Source organism: Onychostruthus taczanowskii, unplaced genomic scaffold, assembly GCF_017590055.1.
Source record: "Onychostruthus taczanowskii isolate IOZ18803 unplaced genomic scaffold, ASM1759005v1 scaffold21, whole genome shotgun sequence".
NCBI classification, from domain to species: domain Eukaryota; kingdom Metazoa; phylum Chordata; class Aves; order Passeriformes; family Passeridae; genus Onychostruthus; species Onychostruthus taczanowskii.
Window position 1 is genome coordinate 6,177,646 of NW_024499351.1, and position 24,132 is coordinate 6,201,777.

Below are 24,132 nucleotides of genomic sequence, written 5' to 3' on the forward strand. Positions count from 1 at the left end.
CAACACTTTTCCCCCATACTGACATGTGATTTATAACCTTTTAAAACACTGCTGAGAACATAACAGAAACACAATTATATTTATACATCATTCTTAAGTACTCTGAATTAGAAAAACAAATACACTTTGACCAGCTTATCGACCCTTCTTCTCCTGACTAGATGATTGCTTGCAGAGCTCAACATAGCTCACAAGAACATTCAAAAAGACAAGTTTTAACCAATCTAGTATATTTTACAAAGGGTAGAACACTGCTTGCCACATTTAATAGAGTTTTTCTTAGTATTTATATTTAAGAGTGCTCAATGGTTCATTATGCTGAAAGAAGCACAATGCAAAAACATCATCTGTAGCCCAAAGGAACCTGATGGCAAGAACATGCTTCAGGGAGCACAGAACACATCTGACATGGAAAGAATTGCAGCTGTGGCAGCAGCAACACAACTTTTTAACAATTATGGTGAACCTGAGTCAGCAGTGCCCTGGCAGTCAGGAGGGCCAGCCCTGTCCTGGAGGCATCAAGCACAGCATCACCAGCCAGGCAAGGGAGGGGATTGTCCTGTGGGGCAGCCTCACCTCGAGTGCTGGGGGCAGTTTTGGGTGACACAATGTAAAAAAAGACATTGAACTGTGAGAGAGTGTCCAAAGGAAGGCAATGAGGATGGTGGAGGGCCTTGAGGAGAAGCTGTAAAGGGAATGGCTGAGGTCATTTGTTCTGTTCAGCCTGGAGGAGACTGAGGGGAGACCTCACTGCAGTTACAGCTTCCTCATCAGGAGGAGAGGAGGGGCAGGCGCTGATCTCTGCTCCTGCTGACCAGTGACAGGACCCAAGGGAATGGCCTGAAGCTGTGTCAGGGATAAGTTGTTAAGCTGGATATTCGGAAAAGATTCTTCAGCCAGAGGGTGGTTGGGCACTGGAACTGGCTCCCCAGGGAAGTGACCCCAGCACCAAGGCTGACAGAGTTCAAGAAGTGTTTGAAGAACACTCTTGGGAACCTGGTGTGATTCCTGGGGATGATGCTGTGCAGGGCCAGGAGCTTGACTCTACGATCCTTGTGGGTCCCTTCTAACTCTATGTGGTCTGTAATTCTGTGAACTGCTTTAATAAAGTTTGCTGTTACTAGGCCACATGTGCAAGTGTTGCTTTCAGGGTCTGACTGAATAATCCTCCCATGCTCCAAGCATTTGGCCTCAGGTCTATCTCACACTCATGGTTGCATTTGTAGTTCACCTACTCTTAAAACAGGATCTGTCTAATAAGCATCTGGATATCATCTGTAACTAAGTCATTCAAACTAGGATTTTATTTCAGGGGACAGCAATAACATAGTTTGCACTGATAATCCAAACGTCAAAATAGTAACAAAAATAAAATCAAAAAATTCTCTAATTCATAATTATCTGTGTCATAAATTGCGGTCCCTTCTTTCAGAAAAATTGTGAGAGTAGATTGAAATACCTTAAAATATTTACATTACTATTATTTTTCCATCAGATTTTTCCTCCCTATCCTCAAGATTAGGAAACAACACATACCCCGCTGGGTAAACAAACTTCATATGGAAGTTAGAAATTGCAGCTAGTTCTTCGAAAATTAGTGATCATTTATCTAAAATATATAATATTTATTATCTTTCCTTTTAGCTTTTATAATACCAACCTCATTATATTTGACCTCATTGTATGTTGTTTCCTAATTTGACACCATCTTTAAGGTGTAAGAAGTTGAATATACAAAATGTAACAGATGTGCCAAAGTTTGCATTTGGAAACCTACAGAAAGATTCTTTCTTGTTCATTTTTCTCCATAAGTTTGGCTACCTGTCCCATGCACAAGAGTGTACAGTACATCAGACTCTGGCAGTTGTCATATCAGCCACATTTTTTTTCCAAATACTCAGTGTTGAGCTTATCCTTCAGCTCTTCCAGTGCTCTACCTAATATAATATCTTGACACCACCTGGATAAACTTCACTTCTATGCACTTAGCTGCATGTGACAAGGAGTAATAATTCATATCCTAGGGCTTTGGATGAAATGTGATGGAAACCACATGAATTACAAAGGATCAGCTCTGCCTCAAAGGAATTTTCAAGTGAAATTCCCAGACTATATGACTTTCTGACCTCAGAGGGAGTGGACTATTTAAAGAGGAGAATGGTATAAGAAAAGAGAAGAAAAACCAGCAGAAATATTTTTGTACAGCAGTCTACTTTTTGTCCCATTCAATGTTTAAGCAGGATGACATCCCATATAAGAACAGGAGGATCTTATTTAAGGATTGCATTAATACAGAGTATTTACCAAGCTAGACAATGTCACATGCACTTGAATTTTATGAAGTTTCTTCATCAGACTAGGTTCTATTACCCTGAAATCTCAAAATATTATTGAAAGCATCTACACAGTCCCAACTGACTCCAGAAGTTAGATTATCACTATTTCAGTACCATTATAATTTGTGAGTATTAAAGAAATGAACTTAAATCTTAATAGCTAGCAAACATCCCTACATAGAAATATAGTGACGCTGCTGTAAAGTTGTTGGGAAGAAAGGACATATTACTAATGTTCTATTTTCTAAAATTAGGCTCAGCTAGGACCTGATGGAACAAAAGACTCCAAAATATCTAGAAGTTAATACAAAGAAAATACTGGAACACTCAAGAACCCTCTATTGAATTTTCTATCTGTTGGCAGTTTGGGTTACCAGACCAGTCTTTCAAATGCTAAACCACAAAACGATCTACTTGCTTTGAGAAAGCATTTTCTCTGATGTCAGAAATAAGCTAGAGGAAGAGATAGTATCCTTTACTCTGAGTACAGGGAAAATGCCGTTATCTAGGTTCATTTCAAAATGAAAATCCTTAACACAATTACACAGATTACCCATACAGTTATGAACAAAAACCACGTACAGATTTTGGAGGAAGAGGAAAAACACAGGAGAAATTGATACATATAATGAAAATAATTTTTCCACTTCCTACATTGTAATATCCAGACATTTTAAAACAACTTTCTCCCTTTCCAAATTCTCAGTATATGTTTTTCTTTACAGGAAAACTAACATATACAACTGGGGGAAAATGGGGGCTGTCTGCCAAGCGACCTACATAATGTATCACTTTTTTGATGACTTTTTCTGGAATTAGAATTAGCAGAAATACTTTGTCTCATGAAAACAGCATTTAAGTTTTACGTCAGTAAAGAAGATAGCATATTTTAAATAATGACAATTTGACTTAGATTTTTCAACTCTTATTTTCAGTAAAAAGACTAAGTCTCTTGTTTGTTAACCATCAAAATACCATTGCTATTTACATATATGTCAGCATGAAATGGATGGCACTTTTTCTTTCTATCTAGGAGAATAATTCTACCCTTCTACATGTTTTTAAGCAAGGTAGTTACATGCCAAGCAAGGTAAGTAATCACTTACTTAACATAAGTGTATTTGTATTTTAAATGTTAAAAATGATTAATGATGCATTCTTCACTTAATAGATAACATAACTTCACTCATTTGCATTCACCTTCATTTTAAGGAATGTTAAAATATTTATATATGGATAAACTTTATTATTTGAATATTAGAAGTATAAACGTTTCAAGGCATTATTTCCTGGAGTGGCTGGTCTGTGGATACATGGGATTATGCTACAATTCATGAATACACAGATATTCTTTTATCCAAATGGTTCAACTATTCTGCAGGAAACATTCACAAATGCTGTCATTATTCCCTCAGTATTCCATCTCTTTACAGATGAACTGTTCTTGTATGCATTGTACTAAAAACATAATTTCCCATTCACATGAGCTCTGCTATTGCTATTTAGTGTGGGCACTGCTACATTTAAGTACTAGCTTATATCTATGTAAATATCAACTAACATTCCTTCTTGAGTTACTGATACAGATATTCCTTTTGCTAAATTTGTTCCATTTTTAAAGTTAACTTTATTGTGCAAGTGCCAGTGCCTCAGCATAACCTAATTACAGTGTATTTTAATGCCTTTTTTCCTGGTCATGTCTACTCAATGAGCTCATAGAATAACTGAGCTGATGCTCTATGCTGAATTACACAAGCTTGTCTGGGGATTCCACAGAAACAAGCCAGAAGCTGATTAAAAAAAAAAAAACCTCAAATTTTCAAAAGAAGCATACATATACATAGGAATAGTGTTTATTTAACAACTTGAGCAGAAAAAAAAAATCCTCCCAGATTTACTATCCACTCCATTTCAGACTGTGGTAAAAGGCCACTTATCCAAAATGTTTTCTACCACCTGCCAGCCTGCCCAGCTGTGCAAATTGCATTGGAATCAACTTGTTCAAGCAGCTCAAAAGGAAATCTGATTCAATATTAGCAGACTTTTTTTTTCTCGCCGTCTATTTCTTGTATATGGACATGAAAAATATTTCAATTGCACATTAGTAAAGGAGTAAGAATTCATTTGCTCTATTGTAAAAACTAGTGAAAAATGTCTGAATAACGTCCTGTGCAGAAGTACAAACTGCCAGCATTGAGGAGTAATTTGATCAAATGCCATCATCTACACAGAGGAACTACTAAGGGCTAGGTAGCAGTACTATAAAACCACACATATGTAAACAAAGCTTTCCAAAGACCAACTCAATATAGACTTTCAGTTTTTGAGGAAAGGAGAGCAATTAAGTTTCATTGGTAGAAAGCCTCTGTTCCAATGATACATAAAAAAAAGAGATAATTTAAACCAGGAGATATTGCACACAGCACCTCACATGGCTCCATTAAGAATGCTTACAGTAAGCACTGTCATTTATAGTTTATACAGAACTGGTAAATAAATAATTGATTTTTTAACAGTTGGTGTTTGATAATATGAATGACTGAATGACAGCCTGACCCTTTGTTGTTACCCTTTACTATTACCCATGCCAAATATGTGGAACTGGTCCTTGGCACACTGTGTCCCTGGAATTAGCAGTCCATCCCCATGAAAGTCTGACTCATCCTTACAATCAGCTGAGATGGCGGTGAAAGCCAAATGCCATCCCAGCGGCCCTGGTGGTGACTGCTCTCACAAGTTCACCCAAATACACAGAAGCTTGTCACAACCAGGGTTGCAACAGTGATGCTGCAGCACTGTACACATGAGGCTGCTGTGTCTCAGCTCCTCCTGTACCCTTTTCTAAGCACAGCTTGATATATGGTGAGGTCAGCCACCACGCTGTCCGGAGCCACCACCGTGCTCCCAGCTTCAAACAACCCAGACATGGTAACCAAACTGCTGCTAATCTATCCCACTAAGGAGAATTTAAAACAGGCTCTCTTAACAACAACAGTTGGTGTTTGATACCTTCCCACACATTTTTATAGGTCTTCTGCATGTTAGGTCAGCCTGCTCTCAGAAAATGCAATGTGTTAATGACTCACTGCCACTGAATTTCCTGGTGAAAAAAAGCAAGCTATAACAGCCATTTTCTAACTGCATGCCTGTCTGCTTATGTGGACAGTACAACTAGGAACACAGTCCTATCTTCATGAATGAAAAAAATCCCACCAACAACAAAACAACCCTCAAAACCAACCAAGCAGAGCAGGAAGGTGGGAATAATATAAGATGGTGTTCATTTAAACAAGTAAGCACACAGTAACATTGAACTTGTTATAAACCATGATAACTATATAGCTTTACTAAGTCCAAAACCAGATTCATCTTCAAAGAACTTTATATCTATTTTTAGAAGATAAAATATGGAAATATTTTAAAAATCAGATAACAAAAAGAAAATTTACTTTCCTCATGTTTTTTTCTGCTTGCGTTCTATGAATGTTCAGAAAAAAATTATATTTGGATTTTTTTGTCCAGTGTAAGGCAATCATCAAGGTTTCATACTAGAAATACCCCAAAGCACTTTACTAGAATCTTGGTCCATATATATTTAACACAATCAGATGAAGAATTGTTTTTACTCATGACCACACATAGACATTTGCTTGGGATGACATTTGCATTTGCTTTAGTACCACAATACTAAACTAAATTTTGTTCAGTCTAAGTGCAGGCAACAGTTAATATCACCTATTTTCTTTCAGTAACTGTGATTTAGAGAAGGACTAAACTCCAGAAGAAATAAATAAATACAGGAAGCTTCTGAAAAACAACCTGACCCTTATCTGTTACTCTTCTATAAACAGTTCTTGCTTGCCTAAAGATCAAAACCCCCCGTGATTTTTCAACATCTCCACCTGTGTTTCCTCAAGTACGGATTTACTTGTTCAGCTGTCTTACACTGCACACTGGGGAATTGCCATGACTGAAAAAGAAATGCATCAATCAAAACTTCAAATTCTGTCCTAAGATACTTAAATTTCAGTGACAAACATTTTCACACCTAATGGAAGGTTCCTCTCCCACTGATGTAAAGGTGTTTTTGTACAGAACAGTACAGTGCAGTAGAATCTCTTTCTCAGCTGAATGACAATACACAGAACACTCAGCTAGAGAGGAGGACATGCTGCAGAGGGTCTTAACTACCAAGATTCTGCTTGCATTCTCCAATCTACACTGGCTTTTAAATTAGATTAAAACAGTGTTTGTGACTGCATTAGCTGCTGTCCACCAGTACTTTGGTTCTTTACTGGAAACCTATAAGCAACTTCTCTCACATTTCCTTGAGCAATGTTATACGTAATTCAATCACATCCAGGAAGTGAATCATTTCAGCTTTAGTCCAGGATTAATGACACTTAATGCAGCCCGAGTATCCTTTATCCAAGAATAACAAACCATGCTAAGTGTAAACATCTAATCCTAGGAAAAATTCCTGTGCCTGCTTAAAAAAAGATCTGTACCTGTCACTTTCTGTTGAAAGAATATGCTTTGCTTGGTTACTATAAAACATGCCGAGTTATTTACTACACCATAAAGCCCCTTTAATTTCCCCTTTTACTGAAATACCAAGCAAATATGCAAATGCCTCACAGTCTGCTTCTGTTCTACACGTTAACAGGCCAACACAACCTGAAGGTGGTGGCTGCTACAGCCAAGCCGAGTGGTGCAGGAGGGCTCATGATCAGCAGAGAGCTGCTCTGCTGCAGAGCACCCTACAAAAGCTGATGGCTGGAGTATCCGCTCTGCAGTGCTTCCCTTGGGCAGCTTTCAGCTGTAAGGCTATTTAGGAAGAGAAGTTCACTGTGTTTTGGCTGTGTTAACCATTACAACAGCTTCTCAGACCACCCAGGCCCAGCTGGCCTAATGCAGAAATGCTGAGGCGGTGTAAAGATGTCTTCTCTGCCTCCAGACTAGTAAGTCATTCAGACACACGGAGCAAGGCCACTGCCCACCCTTTTCAGATAGTGAGCAATGCCCATATTTGGTCACAGAATGCAGGAATTTGAAACATTCCCTATAAAATTAAAATCATTCTTTCATTTCCAGGCTTAGCACATTGAATTTATGCTTACCAAAATAATTGCTGCTTGGAAATTTTAACCACATTTAAGTATTATCTTAAACTTCTGCAATCGAGTGTACATGTTTATTATTGTGCTCTGCAATCTTCTTATATTACATTATTTAAATCTATCGATTCATTTTAAAGAAAACATTTTTACTCAAGAAAAGCGATCTGTAAAAAAGGGCAGGGGTTACTGCAAGAATTTTGAACAAATGCAAAAAAAACCCAGCCTTTCTTTCTTGAAAGAAACCACTGCTACTATTGATGCAAGTAATGCAGTCAAATTTCTTTTCAGGAGAACTGACAGCTTGGAAATGATAGGTTCCACTACAAAATGGGACTGGGGTTTGATTTTATTACTATTTTATGCTGAAATAACTAAAAAAGGCACTTAAAATGTTCATAAACAAGGCTGAAGAATGTTAAGTGATCAAGTATAAATTTAAAAAATAATCCTTCTTCTGAAACAATAGATCCCACTTGTATCATTGAGTTTGCAATATTACAAATTTGGTAGGTGATTTTTGATTACATGACTCAAAAAACAATGAACAAATCCGATTTTCAAAGTCACATTACATGCACTAGAAGTAAACAACGTATAATTTTACAATTTTTAATACAGCATATAACAAGGCATGAAAAACTAAATATGCAACTGCTTTCAGCTAAGACAATCATGATATCCAGAAGGTTCTTATAAAATTTGGACCAAGAACAGGAACTTTTAGAAGTAGGGATTTCTAGTCAGACCACCACAGCCCTGGTAACTTCACTGAACTGTTCAGAATTAACTTGTGGCTAGAGATGCCCTGCAGCCCACCTCACCCCCTCTGTCCCAGGTGGCTGCTGCTGGAGGACACAAGCAATCTCAATACCTGACTACAGGCCTAAGCACTGTGGAAAGATAAATTTCTCAAGGGGCACTTCTACAGTTAGCTCTGAAATCCCACCTCTATGCTTATCAAAAACTGACTTTGTTTAAATTACTAAGTAATAAAACCAAATGAAAAATATTTGTCCCCTTCTGATGCAAAGAAAACAACGTGCCTCTCAATAAGACCCATGCACTCTTAAAACACTCTGCTGCATTTAAGCAAAGAAAGCTGTCTAGATCAATTACATACTAACTATAATTTGCCAAAGTATTTAGGCAACTTCTTAATTAAAAATGACCCAGTGGTCAGTCATTAAATGTTATTTAGTAATATCTGCCTTGATAGATGTTTTCATGCTGTAAGTGCTTTAATACGCATAATAAATCATGCTGTGAATTTAGACTGGAACATATAATTTATGTCACTTGTGAAAATTTGATACATTCTGGTAAGTTAAATACTAGGCTTCATTGCGAGTGCCATCTGACTGATTGACCTCCAAATTGACTCAGTATGCAGGCATCAGTTTTTATTCTCCTTATGAAATATCAATTACAATCAATTACCTATTAACACCACAGAAAATACTGTTCCAAATGTTTCTGCTATAGCTACATTAACCACTATTAATATCTCCTAAGAAAAATACAATATCCAGACTTTCCTGCCCCCATTATAGTTGATTCTTTCAATAATAACTTGATTAGTGAGAATGAGAGGTAAAAGAAACAAAAAAACAAGGCTTTCTTGCTAAATAAGCTATTGCAATGTTTTTTTAAAATCACAGAAAAAACAGTTGCTTATTCTAAGAAATGACCCACTGATTTCTGTGAGCTAGCAGAATAGCAGCAGAAGAAATCAGTCCAACTCGTTTTGTGCTTTTGCATGGAATTTACCGGAACGCCAGTTTGCAGAGCCACACTTCTCAAACACATAATCAGTGTCCAAACAGCAACCCAACCCAGTTTCTGGAGATACATTTATTTCTCACTGTGATCATCACAAAAGAACTTATTTGAAAGACGGTTGTTGACTTAGTGAGTAACACTAAACAGCATTTCTTATTAATGAAGCTCTTTTATTACTTAAAAGGAGTAAAATAAATATATAACATGCAGAGAAAACAAATTTATTACTGCATTTAGGGACAAATGTAGGAGGGAAGAATACACCTTGAAAATTTATCTTAAATCATGATGAAGCCAAGGGAAAAGTGCTTCAAGTCCCCCAAGCATGTGATTACAGAATTTAATCTATCAACATACAAGTACGAGTTTCTGCAAGCTCATAAACATTTAATTTTAAGAATATAGGGACTTTCCAAGAACTTCCATGCACTTTTTACTTCATTGCAAAACAACAAGTGTTCAGGTATTTTTCCAGTTCTTCAAGATAAGATTTCTAAAGTGCTCTGTTGGCAATATGTTAGTTTCCTGAAAAATGAATCCAACCTTTTCACCAGCTGTTTTTTCCATTCTATTTCAGTTTTCCAAGAAAACCATTAGCAGACTAAGGAAACAGTAAGTATAACTTTAAGCAGGGAACCAGAAATTAGCATTGCTTGTGGATTCTAACAAAGAAGTTGCAACACTGATAAGCTGTATTTTGGCTCTAATGACAGCCTTAGGGCATCCATGTGTGTACATGTAATAAATCACCCCATTGAAAAGATAATTACTGGGGGGGGGGGGAAGATTTCTTCATAGTAATTACACTAAACTGCTTGAATTAACATACCCACAGATGGTTCTTTGTGGTCCTACTTACACATTAGAGAGAAGAATGCTTGATTACATTAGTTCACTCACTTGAAAGGAAAAAAATATAATGATCTGGTAATTATTCACTCTAATACTCCTTAGTTGGTGAAGCCTATGTAGACTTTTGACTGCAAAACCAAAGTAGAACAAAAGGTTAATTAGGCTTTTAGGCCTGAGTTTTCAAAGGCAGTGAAAGCTGGACAACATCTAGGTGAAAAAAACCATCTCTTTTAGCTGCAGGCAGGGATTCAGAAATATATCCTCATTACTACTTGGTCTGGCAGCCCTGGCCCTTTCTAAGCATGGACACAGCATGTGTACCCTTTCAGCAAAGAATAATTTAATTAAAACTTACACTTGCATATGGACATGCTGTTCCACTCCCTTCCAATTTAATTGTAAAGGATCTTAAAGGAATATGAATACTCCCACGCCAGCAGCTTAAACAGTTTTCTTCTACCATCTGTGGCTGTCCATGTTAGTGATATGGACAGCTCTTTCTTCATTAGCCCTGGCTTCTTCCCTTCTAGAAAAGCATGTCTGCTTCACATAAACAAACAGGACACTTCTGGCTGACCCATTGAGAAGCACATGCTAATGACCTTTTCAGGGCTGAAATGCACCCTGCCAGCAGCTTTCACATATGAAGCTAGCTTTCTTGAAGAACGTTCAAACAGAGGTCAAAATCCTGACCCTCTGAAAGAAAATGGTAATCTTGTTACTTCAATAGGACTAAATTCCATCGTGGCTTTGTTTCATGGGGATTGCTTTTCCCACTTGTATCTCCTGATTGGAATGTGTTAGTGAGCAAATTACAGAGGAGCTATTTAAACCTCAGTAAAGCAATAAGGGGATCCTTCAACAGCTACTACCAAATCCCTCTCCAGAAAGTTAGGAGATTGTCTCCATCCTAAATTCATCAACAGTCTGGTAAAATAATCCTACTATAATTTTATGATTAAACACCACATTGTATGTTTCTGTGTAGCAACTACAAGTTCTTATTAGAGTCTATAGCTCACTCTCTTCTGGGATAGCAACAGCAGTATAAAACAAATTGTTTAAAGCCTCATATTTCTTGCAGTTTTAGTCATGTAGTACAAAAATGTGTCAGGGGAAGAATTATCAAAACCCAGTGCAAAACCTAATGATTAGCCTACCAGGTACAGATCTATTTCTGCACACTACCACGGTGATACTCAGTTCCCTCTTATGCTCCTACCCACAGATATATGTTCTCTATCAGCCTGTCACTGCTGAGTGAAACAACTTCCTCACCTATTTCTGGCAACCTTCACAAGCACCAGACCATTTCTAACTGTCCATAACCCCTGAAAAAGGATCTTACTTTCCATGAAATAAGGTTTGCCAACACATAGGTTCAACCTCTTCAACCAAACTGAATGCCCTACTCACCTTTAAATGCCGGCTGGGTTGCTGCTGTCTGAAACCATTGTGTGTTCTGTGGGGTATACACATGACTACTGAAAATATCAAAAGTTCCTGCCTCTCCTGGATCATGCTCAGAGGGTTGCCTGAGGGCACTAATCCATCATGGCATCTTCTAGACACTTTCCAGGGTCAAAGTTAGAAAACCTCTCTTTTGCAGACTCTGAAAAACCTCGTGACTTGTTCCTTATGGAACAAGACAATCTCTTTCAAAATACATGGAACCGTCTTGCTGAAATACATCCATCACCTGCATGTTTAATTTGAGGCATAAAAGGGCTGCCCATTTATATCTGACACTTGCTTCCTTCACCTTTTCACTTTGCAATCCTCATTAGCAAATTGCCATCAACATCTCCCCATCTCTTTCACTAAGAGGACTTCAGTCTCCCACTGCAGAGCAGGGAACAAGCTCTTGAGATGCAAGTGGCAGCTCTCCTCCATTTACTTTTTTAGTGTTTTGACCCATCCAGTCCTCCAAATGCCCCTATCCTGCAAGCTGGTAAACCACTAGGTAGAGACCTGAGCAATAGGTAGGCTCAGGTAGCTGCAGATAGAAGCTCTCATCCCTCAGCAGTGAAACAGCATGATGTTTGTGTTTAGTGCTCTACAACCTTTATTATTTTGGTGGGCAAATAATGTCTTTATGTGACTGGCTATTGTACATTCCCTCACTAGTATGCAAAGGGAAAGTTTTCAGTTAAACAAGATTAAATTTATGTCCAAAATGCCTACAAATATCCTTTAACATCAACTATTCTTGCATTTTATCCACCTCTCCATCAGCACAATATTTGTTGGGACCTCTTTATCCCTTGCAGTATCAACACTGATCAAGAAACCTGGCCACAGAAGTATCAGCTTCACTTGAACTTGTTTTCCCTTTCTTCCCAAATCTCCCTCCTGAACACTACTGCAAGATTGCTTACATCATCTCACAGCTCCTTGTTCTTGTTTACTTGTGCTGTGCCAAACCAGTCATACAAGCAATTAAGCTTTTTCCTACATCCTCACCTGGCACCTCTGTGCAGTGCTCCGAGATACACAGGAAGAATGAGTATTTGTCTGTGGCCATCTCTTCAGCTGGTCAGACCAGGAGAATCCAAATGTCCCAAGCCTTGCTTTGTAGCTGCACGATCATGCAGACCCCACAACCCTGTATGTTTTGGTAACTTCTATATTTGCCAGCAGGCAATAATAATCTAGAGTAACACAACTAGCCTGTGTCTAACTCACACATCCTCACCTGCACTATGCACATTCTGGAAACAGGTGGGTCACTTTACATGGCAGCCAAGTACTCATTCTTTTCACCTCCACTTGCCAGGGATGTTATCTGGCTTTTCTCAGTCCTGATGTGCCTAGCCTCTTGAGTCCAAAAAGTCTTGAATTTTTCTCTGATTACTCTACACTTTCATCATAACAAAAATTGTTCTGCATTGCTAATTTCATCTGACTTAACTGAATATGTCCCACAGATTCACTGCTTAGCAAAAAACCCTGACAAAACAATGTATTTCTACAGAAAAACAAATTAAAAGAATCCTTATGAAGTCATCTTTATACATCATCAAAGAAAATGAAGGTATACTTAAAAGTTTCAGAAGTTTTTTTCCCTGGAGGAAAAAAACTCACGGAGTTGTCACTATTTGGAAAGAGTCAAAAGTATACTCCACATTTTTCCCAAATATAAATCAATGGACCAGATTAATTCATCTAAATCATCAATACCAAAGAAGCTGTCACAGAAAGCCAGTACTAAAAATAAACACAACCAATTTGGATGCTATCGTACCTTGACAAAATGTAGCATTGATTCTCTTGTAGCCTTGTGGGCATTCCATCATAGGACCATATCCATGGTAAGCTGAAAAAAAACAAAACATCAGTTAAATACTTATAATTTATATCCTTGCAGAGCCTGACATCTAAATTATTATACAACTATATTAAAAAAATTGTAAGCTTTTGTGAAAAATGGTTAAGCACAAATGACAAAGAAATTAAAATTAAAGGTTGTAAGGCAACCTTAATTCCATCTCTTTAAATATGTGTACCACTAAAGTCCTCAGTTATCCAGTCAATTTTGTGTTAAAAAACAAAACAAATCTTTGAAATCAGGATTCCTTTCATTCTATTTGTTCTGAAATATTCAAATAATTACTTTTACAAATCAGCTACAAACACATCATGTTTGGAAAAGATAAATTGAAGATTCATTATGGAAACATCTAGGATTTACCTAACAGAACTGTTGAATCTTAGAATGATAAACTTCACTTCACTTACTGGCTGATCAGTGAAAACAGATATAATAACACTGCAAAATAAATTCAATTCAATGAAGTCAATTTTGCCAACCTAGAAAGTTTTCAGTTAACCAACTTTTTATTTCTATTTATTGGTTTTTTTCCTCCACTTAAGGTTGCTTTTCAGACTACAGAAAACCATTTATTGATTCTTAAACATCACAAATGAGAGCAGTAACTTCTTTGTATGGTTATGCACTAAAAGCTAACTTCTTGGCAGAGCCCAGTACTTTATTAAGCATTTAGGACTAAACATTTGGCAATTTGATCACATAAATGCTTTTAATAAGAGTCAAGAGAGCTTTTCATAATTTGAATGTTACAACAGAGGTACCTTACATTTTGTCAGATCTTTTGTTTCATTTCAAGTGTTCCAAATGTTCAACAGACAAACCCCCCAAAACCCACCAGGTTCATTAATTTCCATCTTTAGGGTATATAAACTGTCAAGACAGAACAACCAAATTGCCATTGTTTGGCTTCCCTTCACATAATGCCTGAATCACACATTTATCCCTGCAGCTTACTTTAAAACTGGCACTTGTTTTTGAAAAAAAAAAAAAAAAAAGAAAAGGATAATTGTTTTAACTAGTTCTAAAGCTTTGCCTATTATTTGGAAAAATTTAAGTGATGATCTTGAGTAGCAGGCTTTGGAGTGAGAGTCTTATTTCAAATATCAGTGAATAATTTAAAATAATTGCTTAAATAAAACACTGAGAGTCTCCTTAGATATTGTATAAAGTGTAAAATGATTAAACACACATAGTAAAAATCCAGCAACGTTATTACAGTTCTGAACACATACTTTTCCATCTTTACACTGACTACAAACATTTTAACACCAACTAAAACGTGAAAATTGTGTCTCTCTACTCAAGTGGCAGCTACACATTTAGTTTCCAAGGAAGATTTTCCAGTCTTTTCCTAATGTTAATATTAAAACTAGTTGAAATTTAAAGATACTTCCAAAAGCACAATGCATTAGTCTACTTCTGGTCCCCAAAAGTGTCAATGAAACTCCTAGTACTCATGTTGGCAGATTCAAACTCACAATTGAATTGAATTGTTATGTCCTAACTGGTTTGTGTTTGCCATAACAGACCTGATTTAATCCACACTAAAACCAGGCGAGTCTCTTAACTTTCTATGGGCAGGAATGGCACCCTGCAGTGCAGCCTGCTGAATGAAAACAGCTCCCAGTTGTAGATGGAGACCAGCCCATAACCTATGCCAGGTCTTTTCCAGTGCTGCAACACATTTTCCCTCCCAGGGTGACTCAGCTGCTCTAGAAAGTGCAGTGGTGGACTGAGGTCAGATATTTTAACCTTTCCCTCCTTCCTCATCCTCCTAACTCCCAAACAAACAGGAAACTGGCAGCTCACTAGCAGCTGTTTTCTTCCTTTCAACAAAGAGCAGAAATGTAAGCAAGTCACAGTAGAGAAAAAGCTTGTTCAGTGATGGCTGCTGATCCATGTGGGAGCTGGATGGAGTCTGACATAACTTACCCTTTACTCACCTAAACAACATGTTTGTAATTACTAAGTTAGCAAAAAGCCTGACCAATCACAACATTCCCCATGTAACACAGAAAGACTCCTTCTTAAAAGCTGTTTTCTGTTAGAAGCCCTTAAAAATGGAGATCTGTTTCAAAACTTCTTTTGGTTTTCAGTAATACTGAACAACCCATAAACTTACAGACATGGCAGCTGTCGCAGGCCAAGGCACTTAAATTTGCAACAGGACAGGAGCAATGACTGAGCAGTGGCTGTTACCCAAAATTCTCAAGTCCTTACAAAGACGACAGAGCCCTCTGTAAGACCATGGGAACAAGACACGCAAACTTAGGCATGTCCTTAAGTAGTTGATTGAAGAGAGAAGTACCTGCTAGTGACACTGCTTAAATATTTTGCTGAAGTTTTTAACCCAGAAATTTTTTCTGGGTTATGCAGATCACAACCTGATTACATATTAGTATAAAAACATGTCCACTTTTAATGAAGTTTATGAGGCATAAAACCATAAAAGCAAAAGGAAGTCTGTTTGTTTCCAAAACATTTACAATAAAAAGGGTAATACCAATTTAATGAAATATCAGGTCAGAATTATATGGGAAGAATGTGGGACTAACTTAATCTGTTGAGACACATGTATAGATATCACTTAACTGACAACTTACTATGTATTTACTTGACTCCCAAGTTTTTCCATCCAATATCATATAAATTTATGTATATAATATATGCATATTCTTCTTACCACTGAAGCATTCTCAGTGTTGTAAAAATAAAAACATTTGATGAATATAAATCCTTCAGCATTCACTCTAGACTTCCATTCAATCTTCTAACAAATCGACATTCATCTTATCCTTGGAAATTGTTTACTCTACAGAACCATAATACTTCGATACTGTCATGAGGTTTAGTTTGACACCTGTGCCCAAAAGATACTTGGACCCAGATCCAGAAGAGATTTTTGGTTTTCAGGTTTTGTGCCAAAGCTCAAACTGAACACCTATAACATCTTAGGATACTGTAAGACTACTTCAACATCTGCAACACACTAAACGTATCACCTTCAATGCTTAAAAATCTAAAAATTCACCATTTGCATCCATGTAGAATTGCCATAAGACATGGCATGATTAAATAGCATCATGCTTAGAATCATTCCTAAATGAAATGTAGCCTAGAGAAAATACATACACCATTACTAAAACTTCTGACAGATGCAATGAATATTCTTGAAGCATACACCTACCAAATCACACTCTTGATATAATGACACTGTATTTTAATCTGCATAAAATACATAGTGCACCCTTCTCCTCCTCCCTTAAAACACTAACACACAGTGAGAACTCCCACCTAGAAAGATGAGAAATGTGTCCTGTTATGTCTAGGAGACACAAATCCTTACTTTCCAGGAATGCTTTAATCAGAAGAAGAAGATTATTCCAAGTGGCACCATTCTTTGTCTCTTCCTGAAATCATACAGTTACATTCAAAAAAAAACAATTCCAAATTGAGCCAGAAAGCAGAAGTGAGCATGACTCATACTGTGAGTAATTAAGGGCTCTGGGAAAGAGACTGGGTTCCTAGATTTGTTCCAAGAATTGTTTCTACATTTTATGGTTTAGGGCATCTCCTCATAGGTATAAAATGTAGATTAGAAATTATTCTGGCAGATAAAGGAACTCTGAAGTGTCCCATGTTGAGCAAGCATGCTAGCCATTAAACTTTTTTGTAATAAAAGGACATTGCTCATCTCATTAGCATTTAAACAAATTATTCAGTGCTTGGAAAAAAGAGTGGTGGACTTCCTTTCAGGAGAGGTTTTTAGGTTGAGTTTAAGCTCTTCTCTGTACTCACTTAGGAAGATCTTCTCTGTACTCACTTTCTGATCTGTGGATCAGAAGTTTGTCACAGTTTCCCTGTTTGCTTGCTTTTAACACTGTGCTGAGCACTGTGCCATTATGCAGCTGCCTGATCTACACATCTACTGTGGATTCCAGGCTGAGACAATCAGTATTTTACCTGAACTACGATGAACTAGCAAGTGTGCTTCCTTTCAAACCAGGCACCAAAAATTTGTATAAGTAGTGCCAACCAATTTTTGGTTGAAACACATTTCAGGCTTTTTTGATTTTTCTCATAGCATACCAACATCCCAAACAAGCAACATTTCACTTGTCACTATGATTCTGATGAACTAGATTTCAGCTGCAGCTCAGTTGCATTGCCCAACGCTTCTCAAACTCTGTCAGGCTGGTGCTATGACTACTTCCCTGGGGAGCTGTTCCAGTGCCCGCCACCCTCTGGCTGATGAACCTTTTCCTGATATCCAACCTAAACCTCCCGTGACACAACTTCAGGCCATTCCCTCAGGTCCCGTCACTGGTCACTGCAGAGCAGAGATCAGAGCCTGCCCCTCCTGTTCCCCTCACGAGGAAGCTGTAACTGCAGCGAGGTCTGCCCTCAGTCTCCTCCAGGCTGAGCAGAGCAAGTGACCTCAGCCATTCCCTTTACAGCTTCTCCTCAAGGCCCTCTACCATCCTCATTGCCCTCCTTTGGACACTCTCTAACAGTTCAATGTCTTTTTTACATTGTGTCACCCAAAGCTGCCCCCAGCACTCAAGGTGAGGCTGCCCAAGAGCAGAGCAGGACAATCCCCTCCCTTGCCTTGCTGGTGATACTGTCCCTGATGCCCCCAGGACAGGGTTGACCCTCCTGGCTGCCAGGGCACTGCTGACTCAGGTTCACCTTTCCCACTGGCCCTGCTCTCCAGCCTCTCACTCTGCAGTCTGTACAGACATCCAGGGCTGCCCAGAGCCAGGTGCAGGATCCGGCACTTGTCTTTGTTGAACTTTATATGGTTGGCATGTATGCTCCTTTTAGAAACTGTATTTACATGCTACAGGAATAAGATAGATACCTCAGTCTTATTAACTATGACCTTCAAACACCCAAGGAGGCTCTCTTTCCAAAGCATGTCAGCAAATGGACATACTCAAATGCACAAAATGTTTCAGAAACTTGCAAATCAAATTGAGAGAAACAGGAGTAATAGATTTTCTGCTAGAATTGTATTTACATCCATATCAAGACTTTCAGAGAAACACGTTTCCAAAAAAATCAAACACTGAACATATTTCCAGCATTGCTATGTGAATAACAGAGTCCTAGAAGAACTAGGTAAGAATGACTGCAATTTAATGACCTATTTTTGGCCCAGTAAATGCAGGTCCACTCCATCTGCAAAACAGAGATCACATTATCTTTTCCCATCTTTCATTTAATGCTGAAAATATGACATGACACCGAAGTATTCTTATTCCCGTGCAACAATAATGTAATTCATAAAAAGTTCAAGAGATTATCCTCACCAATCATGCAAATAGTTCTAAATTCTTTTCTCTAAAAGAAAAAGTTCTAAATTCTTTTCATTATAATACGATGTCAAATCATAATAAAATGCTGAAGAAAGTCTTTGTCATTGTCTAATTGTTGGGGAAGATATTTCAAAAGCAGAAGAAAAAAAAGCAACCAGCAATTTAGAGCCTGGAAGACTTTGGCTCCAAACATGAAATTTCATCTGCAGTCCCGAGAGGTCACTGCATTCTCTCCAAGCAGAAACTGGCGCCTCTATAATTCAAGATTTCTGTGCAAACTTAAAAAAAAAAAAAAGAAGTCCAGCTGGAAAATCAATGTGATTACTCTTCCTACACTGAGTAAATGCAACAGTCCATCACTGGCTCAAAGGAGGAAGAAGCAGGGGAAAAAACCCTATGACGTCAACTTTGCTGGCTGCACCAAATGCCTGCATATTGTAACTCTGCTGGCATGCAAGGGAATTCCAGTTTCTACAACCTGTCCCTAATCAAATCATAACACATTTTTTCTACTAAGTTCCTTTGGTATATTTCCCCTCTGAAAAAAAGGAAAATACTACTTGAGGGGGAAAATCCACAAGAATAACAATAAAATAGCACTTACATGGCTTCTTGGGACATTTCTGGCATTTGTTAAAACCCCAGGAAGTACCCACGGTTCCACAGCAGTCTTCTTGCTTGGAAAGGCCAGGAAGTGCTTTGCCACACTGAAATAGTCAAGTAAAGAATACTCTGGTTAGTGATACTGTACAACATTCACTTCCAGTACAATGTTCTTTTTCAGTCATTTTGGGTCAACCTCTTGCTGAGACACTGAAGACTGAGTGGAGCTCTTAACTGAACTTAAATGGTGCCCACACATTCCAGAGGCTCTCTACACAGGCATGAGTAAATTAAGTCACATTATTATCTTTCCCCATGACGCCTTGAAAAGGAGAAAAAAACAGAAGAAAACAGTATGTCATAGGAATGAGTGAGTATATTTCTAAGGTACTAACTCACTGTTGGCAGCTATCATTTTCATCATAAAAACATGCTTGCCCACTTTTTCAAAAGCCATGCGAGTTATCTCAAATACCTTATTATTTCTGAGGTCCATTTCCATTTCCCCACCAATCAATACCATATTTATTATGCTTCATAATGGTAAGACTATTAATATTTGGAAGCTTACAACATACTAATTATTGCAATTTTCTTCCATTTTGCATGGTAAAAAAAACTTAAATGTATTTCAGCTGCAGACATTAAAAAGACCCCCCAAACACCTAAACCTGCCAATTAGGCATACAATGGAACACACAAAGCCCAGGAGAAGTCCACAACAGCTACACTTAGTAATACTTTCAAAGCAAATGAGATATAAATAGGCACTGCAGAAACAATTCTAATGTGCTGAAGTATGAATCCTCAGTATGGCATGAATAGACTTCCCCTAATCTAACTCTGCTTTCTGACAGCGTGTAAACCTCTGACCCAAATGTGCATTGCCACATAGCTTTCAGCCCAAGATAGCTTGCTCATCCTATGCCACAGGCTGTGGCCTTGTGGTTGCTCTCACTTGGCTGGTAACAGAGTCACTCTGCAGTACACACATATGCTGAATGCACAGGCACTGACAGCTTCCTCCAGCTTTCCCAAAATTTTTCCAATGTGCTCTTAATCATATTGCCACACATGAGCCAATGATATTTCTAAAGCAAAGTTACCCTGTGTAGCTTTACAGTGTGACTACTAACAGGATAGCAAGCTACTTTACAAGGGCTCTGACTCATCAGAGGGTCCCTCTGCATGGAGAGGCCCAGCAAAGCATCATCCCAGCCATTTTCTCTGTCCCTTTTTCACAGATACTCCCCAGACACATCCTGAAGTATCTCAACAAATTAAAAGCAGCACCAGTTCACTATTTAAACATCAGACTGCAGCTCAGCGTGTGCAGCATGTGAAGCTTAGATCTGTCTCAAGGGATGGGTGAGAAGTGTGAAGTGCCTTCCATCTCAGTGACAGCCAGCCACACATGTCCAAGTTTTTAGCACCAGGACAACTTGGCATGGCTATGTTGCCCACTACCCATATCTAGGTTAGCATCACCTGTACTTTGAGCCTCAGTTTGGCATGACACATGAACAGCAAAAAGAACAGAGTGGCCAAACAGGTTCAAACAGACTGCTCAGTTATTGTACAACTTTAGGAGAAAATTTTCACATTACTGTCTGGAGTGGGTCTGGTGACAAATTTTCCTATGTTGCAAGGGATGGGAAATAGTCTTTGCCTAGATGGTATTTGGCTGTGCTAAAACAGTGGAGTATCTCAGCAAGTCCTACCTTTCAGATGAAGGCCCAGGCTTACCCTAGGTGAATGCATATCTTTCAGCTGTCTTGCACTCCTCTGGCTTAGGCACCAGTGGGATTAATACCAGGCTGACTATTGACCATCTGACCATCAGTCAGAGTCCACTGAGTTCTGCTTCCATAAGCAACTCCCAGCCTGGTACTTCAGAAATACCATCAAGATGCATAAATGGGGAATTCTGTACAATTTCCTCTACCATAGCAGTCCTGCTGCTTTCAAAACTGAAATAAACTCTTCCAACTGCCCCAAGCTAGAGGATACACAGATTGTGCTGCACGTCGCAAAAGCTCAAAAAATCTTTCACCTGGAGAGTACTCATAGTGCCTCCTCTATGTGATTACCCTAAAACCTTAGAGAGTTCAAGTCACATTTTTACACAATGCTGGTTTTCTCAATGTGCCTCCCAGGCAGGCATGTTCCAGGAAGGACCCTTTTACTTTATAACAGATGCCTTTACTTTATAGTTACAGATGCTCCACCCCTTTTCTAGAGCTTCTTCCAAGACAGAAGACACTTGCTAAAGTCATATACTGTGGCTGTTATCGAGAGCCAGCTAAAGCATTCTGCACCCAGCTCTTCTCCCTCCACTGTACCTCGGTTTTCCAACTCTCCCCTCTGCAAAAAGAAATGGGAGGAATCAAGGCTGGGGTTGCATCTCCCCTTATGATCTCAGAAATGGAGCATTTGGGCAGTGAGGCACATTACCTAACACCCAGTGTTTCTCTTCAAGGTCAAAACCTCAAGGACACATCCCAGAAGCTAGCATGTGTCAAGGCAAGATTCCACTAACATGAGAGCCAACATGTCATCATGAACTGCCCCACCACCACTTTTTTTTTCCCCATTTCTCCAAAATAGAAAATGTGTCATCTAATAGTAACAAGCTAAAAGAGAAGAAGGAGGAAAAAAAGGAGAGGAGAAGGAGGAAGATGGACTAAAGCCCACTTATAATTTAGGTGTGGTGCTACAGTATTTGTACTCTACTGAAAATCATGATCTTTGTGGTCATAACTTTTTCGAATTTCCATATAAAAATCATGAGCAAAAATAAGGATGCCAAAGTCTGAGTCATCTGGCAACTGTGGTTTGCAGTTCTGTCAGTAAAAGCTGGCAATGATTAAAGCTGCTGCTCCCACTGCCTCTATGGTGAATTAAAGCTTGAAGAATCAATGATAATTTGGTTAACATCCAGATCATTGTAAAAACTGGGCAACAAGGAAAAGCAACTCTCACATGGGGCTCCTATTGCCTTAAGATCTGAGTAATTTTGGAGCTATACATCACAAAACATAAGTGCTCTGCAAAGTCCTAATCCAAGCAGAAACAGAGTTCTTCTCTGGCTACTAAACCCTGGTACCTCTAGCAGTGCTTCAGATACTCTAAACACTCATGGCACTGCACAAACTGTTCCCTAGCCAGCTATGTTTTCTTAAGGTGCTCACTCCTTTCAGCAACCTTAAGCATATAGGAACTGAAGCTCTATTTCTACAGGTCTCAAAAACTTTTATAGGCAATTCCTTTCCACTTCAAAAGTCTTACACACTTCCTACTACCAAGACGAACTTCAGACAGTCTTTTTCAGTCTCTGACTCACAAGTGACTGGAAAAGTCACTTGGAGGAATTTATAACTATTTTTTAGTTTGTTTCACCATTCTACACAACTCCAACATATACTTATGAGCCTAAAATAAGCAGGAAAGCTAAACACAGGCGTGCTTGACTATGCATAAAGATAATGCCATTCCTTAAGCCTAGGTTTACACTTTTCTATCCATCATCTACACGTGTTTTAAACTAATCTAGTCTGTATTCTTGAGGGCTCCTGAAAAAGAGTACAGATTTTCATGAATGATATCACTGTCATAAGCTTATGATTTGGAAATAAGTCTCACTGGTTCAGAAGGCAAAGAAGTCATGAAGGTTTGGTATAAAAGAGCTCAACTGTGCTGAAAGAGGCTCAGCAGTAGCAGCAGTATGATGCACACATGGTACTGCTATAAAACAAAGTTCTTCCTGGGTAAAGTGCTCAGAGACACTGAAAGTATTGTTTCAAATCCACATATTTTTCCTCATGCGTGCCTGGGCTCCGATGCCAATATTTTATATAACTGAAGGAAGTACTGAATATTCCCACTGGAAGACTGAAATTCTGGCTGACCCTGTGCTGGTGCACAAAAGCCACCCCAAGCCACATCACCTCTTTGTTACCCTGTCCAGACCCCCAGCCTCTGCCCCATCTCCACAGTCCTAGAGTGCTAAGCTGTGTATTGCCACCAGTGCTGCATGTATTTTCCAATGCCAGGGAAAAGGAAGGGTTCTATCTTTGCAACTCATCTGCTAAGGCAGTAGAGGAAATTTATCCAGCTCCCTGTAAAGTGCAGTAGGGAGCCCAGTCTGGAAATTACTATCAGGGCAACCGCAGAGGATTCTGGCCAAGGGACCACAAGGTTTCCTGGGACTCCCATTCCTGCATGACCCATCTACAAATCCCTGTCACAAGCTGTTAGCTAAAACCACAATACAGACATAAATAAAGGAGTGTCACATGATTAACTATGATTGAAATTGATAGGTGCTTTGCCTGAGCTAATAGCTAATGACTCTGGGATTCAGCTCAAAAGACTGCATTTCACATACCACAATAGCACAAGTGAATGGATACACTGTTTAACTTTCTGCAAACTATTCAACAGGCACAGACCTTGGATTGTTGTTTCTTTTTTTTTCCTATAGGAACGACAAACAGAGCAAGAAACCTCAAACTTAATACACTGTATTACTGAAACAATTAACAGACATTCTTAATTAGCTTCCTGACCAGCTGAATGACAGGTTGTTACAAATGAAGAGTGTTATCCCATGTAGCACTGGCTCACTAACAGGCATTGTCTCATAAGCAGAGGAAAGAAACTTAAATACTTCCAGACTTTCCAGAAGAACTGGTAAAGAATTTGTTTTGGCTTAAGCAGAACATTCTTCATAAGCAAGTAAAAATTATCCATCTTTCTTCTATTTGAGTAATTAAAACAATGTTTGGTGTTTT

The 24,132-nt window shown here is 38.6% G+C and overlaps 1 protein-coding gene across 5 annotated transcripts in view; it reads right to left on the reverse strand.

Moving 5' to 3' along the window:
• The window catches only part of LTBP1 (latent transforming growth factor beta binding protein 1), a 186,072-nt gene that overhangs the window by 68,458 nt on the left and 93,482 nt on the right, over positions 1 to 24,132 (reverse strand). For all 5 annotated transcript variants that reach the window (XM_041404348.1, XM_041404347.1, XM_041404346.1 and 2 more), the window contains 2 exons: positions 19,341 to 19,443; positions 13,332 to 13,403 (listed from right to left, as the gene is read on the reverse strand). In XM_041404348.1, coding sequence (XP_041260282.1) covers positions 13,332 to 13,403; positions 19,341 to 19,443 — 175 coding nt within the window. The remainder of the gene's footprint in view (positions 1 to 13,331; positions 13,404 to 19,340; positions 19,444 to 24,132) is intronic.